Genomic DNA, 9,667 nt, shown 5'->3' on the forward strand with positions numbered 1-9,667 from the left:
GTTTATTCTTTTCTCTTTTCAAAATAGAAGCTGGTGTTTCCCTTTTGAAGTAATTTGCAGTTGTCAAGAGCATTGCTGATCAAGAACATGATTAATAAGTGTTCTTTTTAGAGAGTCCCAACTTTCTAACCATGAAAAAACTTCTCAAGAAAGATATATTGCCTCTTTCTGTGTAACAGCCAAGCTGATTTGCAGGTCAATGGTAATCAAAGTTGATGCTAGTTTTTTTGGGCCTCTTCCCTCCTTCCTTCTCCTCAGAAACTGCTGTTTACTCATCTTCCAATTTGCCTTGTCAAGAGTTGTGCACCAAGGGTAAGAGTGTTCTCTGGACCTTCAAGCCCAGTTCAGGATTGAGAAGACAGCATGAAAATCTGTCTGCACATTCCTGGAAATGAACCTTTGATTCTACATACACGTGGGATTCAAAGTAAACAAACTTGCACCATGGTTAGATAATCTTGAATCTCTAGGGTGGCATGTTGCTAGCACAGCAAATTAAGTTTTTTGTCAATGCTGTTTGTTTTACTGCATTTTGAGTGTTCTTTATTCCTCATTCTAATGCCTTAAAAACTGTGTTGGTTATTATCACATATAGGATGAATATGTCTTTAGAATTGCCAAAATTTTGCCAAAAGTTTAGTAGTTCTATGAAACTAAATTCTATACATTTATGCTTCTAGAAAGGCATCTGCTTTCTTAGTTGCCTCTTTAGGTTTACTGCTTACTAACTGGTAAAGGTGAAAATTTGAAAAGTTCTGTGAACTTTTCTTGGAACATCTTGCTTGCTAGTGAGCAGTCATGCTCTGACCTAATGTGATAAATTCAAGGCCATGGAAACAGAGCATTTACTTGCTTTTCTGACTTTTGCATTATTTTTTAAGTTGGGAGAGCCTGTGTTTCTTATGCAGCATTTCAGGCAAGAAACAGAGTTGAGAACCAGTTACTTGTTTTGTTCACTGTTTTATGCTTTTTAAATTTTATTCCAGCAATGCTTTAAAAGGACTCTGCAACTGTTTTTTTAAATACAATTTGGACTGAATAAAATAGGCTGAGAGGAACCAGAAAAGTTAATGTGTTTTTCAAAATCAGAGTTGTGCCTTACCTCTTCTTTTTTTTTCCAAATGAAATGGAATACTAATTTTTTTTAAAAAGATATAAACTCAGGCCATTTTCAATAATCATTTTACATCAGTGTATAAATGCAGCATATTACCACAATTGGAAGGGAGCAGTGTGATTTCACTGGGTGTTGATAGCCAGTACAATGTGGGTACACTTAAATCAGGACAAGTCTTAAGCACAGAAGTGACAGGGAACACAGTGGTTGATGTGTTATCTATATGCTGTTGCCCTGCTGTGTACATCAGTGAGGAAGAAATCTCTTGAAAGTGATAGGGAGCTGCAATAATATTGATACTGATTGGATTAGACATTGTTCATGTTTGATCTTTAGTTAAGAAGCTGTTGAGCTCCTCTGCTGTGGATTGGACTTGATATTTCAGGTTCGTTTTTCTCTTGTAGCAGCATTAGTAATGGCCTCAGCACAGAAATGTCTAAATGAAAATCTGTCTATTCATGTTCTTCAAAACACATTTATGGAACAATATTGTTTTAAAATTTGTACATAGGCTTTTTATGGCTTTGATCTTTGGCTGGGTGTGAGGCTGGTTTTGTGCGGCAATGTGCATAACTGGAGAAGTTCTCTGCCCCAGAGAACTTGTGACTTAAACAGAGCCTTCTAACATTAAACTTTCCATGTGTTCAAAAGGTTTGGTACAGTGCCATTTTAACATGGTTCTGGAGAACGAATTAGTTGCACAGAAGAAAACAAGCGTTTTGCATTCTAGACCTTTGTTTTTCTTCTATTTTCAATTACTAACCTATTGGGCTTTCATCATACTATTCCTAGTGTTTTTAAAAGTGACAAAGAGGAGAACTGTTTACAAAGGTGCATAGCGATAGGGTGAGGGGCAATGGTCTTAAACTAGAGCAGGGTAGATTTGGATGAGACATTAGGAAGTTCTTTACAATAAGGGTGGTGAAGCACTGGAACAGTGAGGTGTTGAAGGCCTCATCCATGGAGACATTCAAGGTCAGGCTTGACATGGCTCTGAGCAACCTGATCCAGTTAAAGAGGTCGCTGCTCATTGCAGGGGTGGCTGGACTAAATGACTGTTCTACCCCACGCATTGTATGATTCTATGACTCAGAAAGTTTGGAAATGAGATAGGAGTGATGCTGAGACTTGCATTTCTTAACAAATAATACTCCTCAAGCTGCATGAACTTTCTTGAGAAAACAAAGTTACTACATTTTCAGTGAAACATTCATGTTAACTTTGCTGTCCAAGATCCTCACTAAGCCACTAGCTGATCTAAATTTTCCATATTACTTTCATCAGCATAGACTTCCTCCCAGAAGAAAAATAAAGCTATCTTGCTCCTGACTTGGGGTAAAAAAGTATATATAAAATAATAAAAAGGCTGAATTTTTATGCATGTTTTTAAGCTCATCTGATGCTAACATGTAGATTCCAACAGATTTAGACCTGTTCTTCTCTTTGTCTTTTACTCCTTTGTCTGACAAGGAAGAGGTTTTTGAGTAGTGTACATGTAATATCTTTGTTTTCTATTTTTCTATTATTTGAAACTTCTATGTTCCTTCTGCTGTACTGCCTGCCTGTCTGATCTGGGAAAAGAAATCATCCTCTACCATCAGTAGATGCCAGTAATACTGAAATGTGTTTGTTTTTTTCTTCTGTAGCATCCCCCTATCTGCTTTTTGCCAACCGGCGGGATGTTCGACTTGTGGATGCTGGAGGCATGAAGCTGGAGTCGACTGTGGTGGTCAGTGGTTTAGAGGATGCTGCTGCGGTTGACTTCCAGTATTCAAAAGGCATCGTTTTCTGGACAGATGTGAGTGAAGAAGCCATCAAGCAAACTTACATTAACCAAACTGGGAATGTGGTGCAGAATGTCATCATTTCTGGTCTGGTTTCCCCGGATGGCCTGGCCTGTGATTGGATTGGGCAAAAACTTTACTGGACGGATTCAGAAACCAATAGGATAGAAGTAGCTAATCTCAATGGAACATCTAGAAAAGTCCTCTTCTGGCAAGACCTTGATCAGCCCAGGGCAATAGCTTTGGATCCTGCTCATGGGTAAATATTAATTTGACTTAAAATTTTAAACGGATACATTGGTGATTTATGATGACTTTTTAGTTCTAAAAATAAATTTATTTCAGGTGACATTTTTTCAAGGTATTTTTCTCAAGATCTGTAGGTAAATATATTTGTAAGCTTTGTCATGGTTTGACTCAGGATGGGCAATTAAACCAGCAACAACGCTCTTGATCCCCTCCCAGTTCCACCCAGGTAGGGAAGGAGAGAGATAATTGAGGAAAGAGACCTTCTGGATTAAAAAGTAAGCTAGTCAGCTTTAATTATATGCTAATGAAAAAAAAAATATATATACAAGTATGTGCGGGAATGTGCAAAACCCTATTGCCTCCCCCCACCCCCAGCAACTCCCACGTCATCTACTGAGCTGGGAGTAGTTCCAAAATGTCCCAGAGCTGCTGGAGAGAGCGGCAGAGCAGACAGGAGCTGAGGGGAGAGTGATGAGGGTCAGGAATGCATGAACCTGGGGATCAGTGGTGATGGATAGATGGAGTCCTCCATGGACACTGGCCGTGGATGGAAGAGAATGGAAGAAGAAGCAGGAAGGGGCTTGACTTCCATGATCCCTGACCTTATACCAAGCTTACATAGATATATGGTGTGGAATACTTTGGTTAATGTTGCTGTCTGTCTTGTCCACTCTTCTCTGGGGAGAGCTGCAGATATGACTCTTCTGCTCCTTCAGCATCTGAGGCTGCAAAACAAAGTGTTCTGGAATCTCGACAGTAACATAAACATTCCAGCTTTATCAGTCCACTGGCTGGAGAACTTGCTGCTAGTTAAAAGAGAGCTCATTGAAAAAAAACAAACAAAACAAATAAGTAAAAAAATTGGATTCATCCTGGCTCAAACCAGGGCAAGCTTAGATATTTTATGGCAAGAAATGGCAGCTCAGACATAGAACCAAAAAGAAAAATACAGCTGTTCTTAGTGCCAAACCAAATATTCAACCAGTGTGATTGCCTAACTTAATACATTCCACTTCTGAAAAATAATTAATTTTCCCAGCCTTTTTAATTGTTGTTTTCTCAGTTACCTTGTCTAGTGAGTCAACTTTCATTTCATTTGTGATGTTTATTTAACATCATTTAACATTTATCTAGTCGGCAAAGTGTGTAAATCTGGACGAGCATAAAAGGAATGCTGATGATCTTGGTATGCTCTGGTAAACAAAGCCAGGGTTTTTTAAGCGGAGATGTTGAATAATCATGTTCATGCTGGCAAGTAAAAGAATCCAGATAAAACCGTGGAGTCTTAGTGCTGTAGGGTGACCAGGTTAGGAAGTAATAAGAGAGCAGGCTGGATGTGTCAGCTCTAGTGCTCTTGAAAGTACTTTTATCTCTGTGTGGTTCCTCCCTCCCTCCCTCTTCAATACTTTCCACCATTTCACATATGATTTTTGCTATCCCTGCACAAATAGTACTGATGTGCAGTTTCGGCCTAGTATTCATTGCAGTGATGACTGAAGATCTGCTGTTCTAGATGGATCCTGTGGATAAGGGGAAAAGAGAAGAAGTGAGTTGCATTTCCCTTGTGTGCAAAAATCCACACAAGTGAGGTGGTTTGCCAGTAATGTGCTGCTGTTTTGAAAACTCTTGCTCAGGGATTGCTTTATCTTTCTTTTCTGTACAACATGTGTATGTAGGTTTCTGTTCTTAAGAAGAACTGTCATCAGCTAACATTTTCACTGATTCTGGCCTCTTTGCAAAGGGGTGCTAAGTTAATACAAGGGCTTAGGGTAAACCACAAATATGGATTAGTTTGTGGTTTATCCTACACTGGGAGATGGAAAGTCTCTTGAGAAAGCACCTTATTCAGGTGTGTGAGAACTGAAAATTGAAATTAAGTAACAGAGGGCAGCGTAGGATTGCCATATCAGCAACAGCCATGCTACAGACTGGAACTTCGTCAGGTTGTTTTTGCAGTGATTCCTGCAACAGGCTTCTCAGATAAACGTGAGGAGTTACAGGTATGTTTATGACTAATATGTAAAGGACATACAAGTACTAAGTGAAAATGTGTGTACCCAAAGAAACAAAATCCTTAGTTTTGTTGACATGCTGGAATTGCCTGTATACTTCAGATAACTGGTGGAAAGGTTCAGCTGTAATCAGTAAAAGGGAAAATGGAGTGACTTGGTTGGACCAAAGGACTTTTCCAGAGTGGACCTTGTTCTCTTAATCATGAGTTTGCTATAGATGCGTTTAGGTGAAAGAAATTCTTCCAATAGCAAATTGCTGCATGGAAGTATTTTAAATAAATTAGCAGGAATCTGATGTATTTCCTGACATCAAGAAGTCCATGAAGAATTAATTAATGCTAAAGACTAACTTCAGATCCAGAGTTCAGTAGTATAATTAAAATAGGGAATATGATATTAAATTAAATCATAGAATCACAGAATGGCTAGGGTTGGAAGGGCCCTTAAAGATCGTCTAGTTCCAACCCCCCTCAGAGCCCCATCCAACTTGGCCTTGAACGCATCCAGAGAGGGGGCACCCACAACCTCCCTGGGCAACCTGTTCCAGTGTCTCACTACCCTCACACTAAAGCATATCTTCCTAATGTCTAACTTAAATCTATCCTCTTTCAGCTTAAAACCCCTCGGACTATCAGTACACACCTTGTAAAAAGTCCCTCCTTAACTTTCTTCTAGGCCTCCTTCAGATACTGGAAGGCTACTTTGCCTTCTCTTTTCCAGGCTGAACATCCCCAACTCTCTCAGGCTGTCTTCACAGGAGAGGTGCTCCAGCGCCTCCGGAACTGTACACAGTAGTCCAGGTGGGGTCTCACAAGAGTGAAGCAGAGGAGGAGAATGACCACCCTTGACCTGCTGGCCATGCTTCTTTTGATGTAGCCCAGGATATGTTTGGCTTTCTGGGCTGCAGGTGCACACCGCTGGCTCACATTGAGCTTTTAATCAACCAATACCCCCAGGCCCTTCTCCTCAAGGCAGTTCTCAATTGATTCTCCACCCAACCTGTATTTTTGCTTGGAATTACTCGAACGCAGGTGCAGGACTTTGCACTTGGCCTTATTGAACTTCATGAGATTGGTATGGGCTGACCTCTCAATACTGTTGAGGTCCCTCAGAATGGCCTTGCTTCCCTCCAGCATGTGAACTTCACCACAAAGTTTGGTGTCATCAGCAGACTTGCTGAGGGTGCACTTAATTCCACTGTCCATGTTGCTGACAAAGATGTTAAACAGCACTGGTCCCAGTACTGACCCCTGAGGAGCACCACTCTTCTCCATTTGGACATCAAACCATTGACTCTTTGATTGTGACCATACAGCCAATTCCTTATCCATCCAGAAAATACGATGGAGTGGTCCGTCCATCGTATTTTCTAATGAGGTGGAGCAGAGAGTGCCAGGTTGAAATCTCATATGTGGATGCACCATCTTTTCTTTTGACTATTTTCTTTAAGATAGCTTAAGTGTTGGCCATGTTAATACATTTAATGCCATTATAATGTGCTTTTTGAGTCTCATCCTTTGAAAAACTGAAGGGATTAGTTGATTACTTCTGTTGGTATATAGCTCCTATACCATAGGAAATGTGAAATTATTTGTTTTAGTGAAAACTGAATGAGAACACCTGGGAGATAAAGTGTTGTTGATACAGGTCAAATGAAGAACTTTTTAAAAATCAGCAGTGGTGATGGTGAAGTTGCATTGCTTCTGCAAATCTAATACTTGTTTGTATTTGGAAGAAGGAGGAATGCAGGGATGGTTTCTTTTGTGTGACTTTGAAAGGCAGTTCTTTGCAGCAGATGTGTAGAACAGATGTGCAGCATTTCTTAAACATACACAAAATCCAGTATGTGTAACAACAGAGGACACTGTTTTGGTGTCTGCTAGGTGTTTTACCTTGTTTTTTCCTTTCCCCAGTTGGGTGGCAGCCCATTCTTTCTTTCCTGGAGGATTTCTCTACTTCTGAGTACCTTGCATTTACTCTTCCAGGAGAGATATCCAAGTGTGAACAGTTACTGTGGAACGGACTAATATAAGGAACATGATTCATTTGCCAACAAAATTGCTTGAGATGGAGAAAGAATGACAGTTCTTCTGACTTTTGCTCACATCCATTCCTTGAGTTGCCAGTAATGCTGTCCTGAACATCAGTTCAGTCAATAGGTTTTGTTTTGTTTGTGGTGGTTTTCTTTTTGGTTTTGGTTGGTTGGTTGGTTTTTTTGCCACTGGGAGCAGCAGCTTTATATGAAATACCTCTATCATTTTTGTGGCAGACACTTCTAATTGTTAGCATGTTTGATTTTGTATTAATCCAATGCAACAAAGCAGCAGAAATAAATGGTCTGTGAAAAGGCATTGTGAAGTAATTGTAATTAACCAATTCATCCCCTACTATGGGCCACTAAAATCAGCCTCGAAAGAGCTGCTCTTCTAGGTAAAAGTGACAAAATCCACTATTGCACAGGTTTGGCCAAATCACTATCTAGCATTGTAAACTTAATAAACAAAAAAACCCCATGCATTATGTATATTTGTGGAACAAAACGTTCAAATTTAATTTCCTGTTGCAACCACCTCATTTCACATGGTAGTTCTGAAATATTTCATAGTTGCATCTTTGAAATACTGGTCACTATGTTTGATTAAGTCACAACCAGCTATGGCTTTCCCCAAGAACCAATTGTTCAGTTTTTACTGGTATTTTTGGGGGATGAAAAGGGAGTGACAGTGGGAAAAAAGAACTGTTTAGTGTCTTTTCATTTGTTTTTTTACTAACAGGCTTTTGTGCTTTTTGTGGAGTTACTGCAACTGACAAAATGTAAGATTTCTACTAAAAAAGAAGATATTAGAGCCCTTGAGTAATTTGTTTGTGGGTTATTTTTTGTGTGTGTGTGTGTGTGTTTTTTTTTTTCCCGGATCATGAAATCGGATGAAATTTAGACTAGGATCCTTAAAACTGGTTGACACAGTCTTCAAATTGCTAGACATTTTCTTTCAGTCTGGTTGAATTTCCATAGATGTCATTTTGGCTTCTTAGCAGTTTCTTCTAGAGGAGTTGGGGGAGATTTAGAAAATGAGAAAGAAGACTTCATTAGGTATATGCCGGTCAACTTCAGTTTCCAGAAGAAAAATGGGACAAGTAAGCAGTCTGTAAATGCTTAGCCAATACTAGCAGTACCTAAACATGCCCTTAGTCAAACAAATCTGATTTCCCTCTGTTGACAAAATAACACATCCTTGTGCGGATTGGTGACACCTTATCTTCTCCTTTATGTTTAGTAAGGCTGTTCTGTAGGGATGGGTGGAGTACTCAATTTTATGTTGAGGTGTTTGCAGTGGGATGTTATGCCCAGCATGGTATTTGCCTAATAATTAGATTTTATTCAATTTTGAGTGAGATTTTTCAAGACATAGACTGGTTTGAGAGAATAGAGGAGAACATAGTGAATGTACAGTGGTCATTTCTCAGGAACATTATAGGTGTAAACCAAGCCTTAGAGCATTGGAGGTTGACTTAGAGAGATTCCTTTTAAAGCCTATTTTTCTGTGATTTCTGTCTGACATTGAAAAGTACGATTTTTTGCATGTTTTAGCCAGGTTGCTAAATAGTAAGGTGGATGTCACTATGTTAACTAGATGATCTTTAAAGTCCCTTCCAACCCAAACCATTCTATGATTCAAAGTTTTTGACATAATGACATTTTTAAAGAGAGCTTCATCATTTTTACACTCAACCTACTTTTCTTCTTTAAAGGCAATGCTTATTTAAAGCTTATAACTCAAAAGAGAGGAGCCCTTGTCATATCCAATGATATCCAAAAATATCCAAAAATATTTCAGAGCATTTATAAAACTTCTGTCTTTTAAGGGAAGATTGAGAGACATTGCAGATCATCTGTGGGTCTCTACTTTTCTCAGAGCTAGTGAAAATAATGAATTGTATGGGATTTTTCTGATGCTTTGAGACAGTATCATAATTCACAGGCATCTGCTTAATATGTGACGACATTCTTTCCCATGTACCCTAAAGCTTTCTTGCTGGATCCACTAGGTATTCTAGGAATCAAAGGAGGCAGAATATGTAATAAACAAATTATTCTGCTTCCCTGAAAGTAAAGATAAACTAGGCAGACAAATGAGAATACAAAATGCTTTTCTGCAAATTCATTGGCATTTTTTTCTGAATGTTCAAATCCCAGGCCTGATGTAGGTTATGTGAAGCTGAGTTTTTTTAATGGAAGACAGGCTAAAATTCTTGGCTAGGTGGACCACTGATGAAGGATTCAGTAATCTTGGTGTTTTATGAATGTTTTATGGGTATTCTATGAAGCTTACGAGCTTGCAACTTTTTCATAAGTATTTGTATTTTCAGGACAGCAACTTCTAATAAAACTTAAGTTAGTGTATGTAAAAATTTTACTTAAGCCCAACTAAAGAGCAAGCTCAAATTCTGTGCAGTGCAGGGAAAAGAACTTAAATATAAAAAATGTTGTGTGAAGAAGCAGGAAT

General features: G+C 38.9%; 1 protein-coding gene across 2 annotated transcripts in view; it reads left to right on the forward strand.

The window, feature by feature from the left end:
• The first annotated feature begins 2,759 nt into the window (after nt 1–2,759).
• Nucleotides 2,760–9,667, forward strand: part of LRP5 (low density lipoprotein receptor-related protein 5) — a 126,885-nt gene continuing 119,977 nt past the window's right edge. The window contains exon 1 of one of the 2 annotated variants that reach the window (XM_009996428.1): nt 2,760–3,160. In XM_009996428.1, the coding sequence (XP_009994730.1) occupies nt 2,823–3,160 (338 nt within the window). In that variant the 5' untranslated portion in view covers nt 2,760–2,822. The remainder of the gene's footprint in view (nt 3,161–9,667) is intronic. The other variant, XM_009996429.1, reaches the window with a different exon arrangement.

The sequence above is a fragment of the Chaetura pelagica genome, unplaced genomic scaffold (genome assembly GCF_000747805.2).
Source record: "Chaetura pelagica isolate M959 unplaced genomic scaffold, ChaPel_1.0 scaffold74, whole genome shotgun sequence".
Classification (NCBI taxonomy): Eukaryota; Metazoa; Chordata; class Aves; order Apodiformes; family Apodidae; genus Chaetura; species Chaetura pelagica.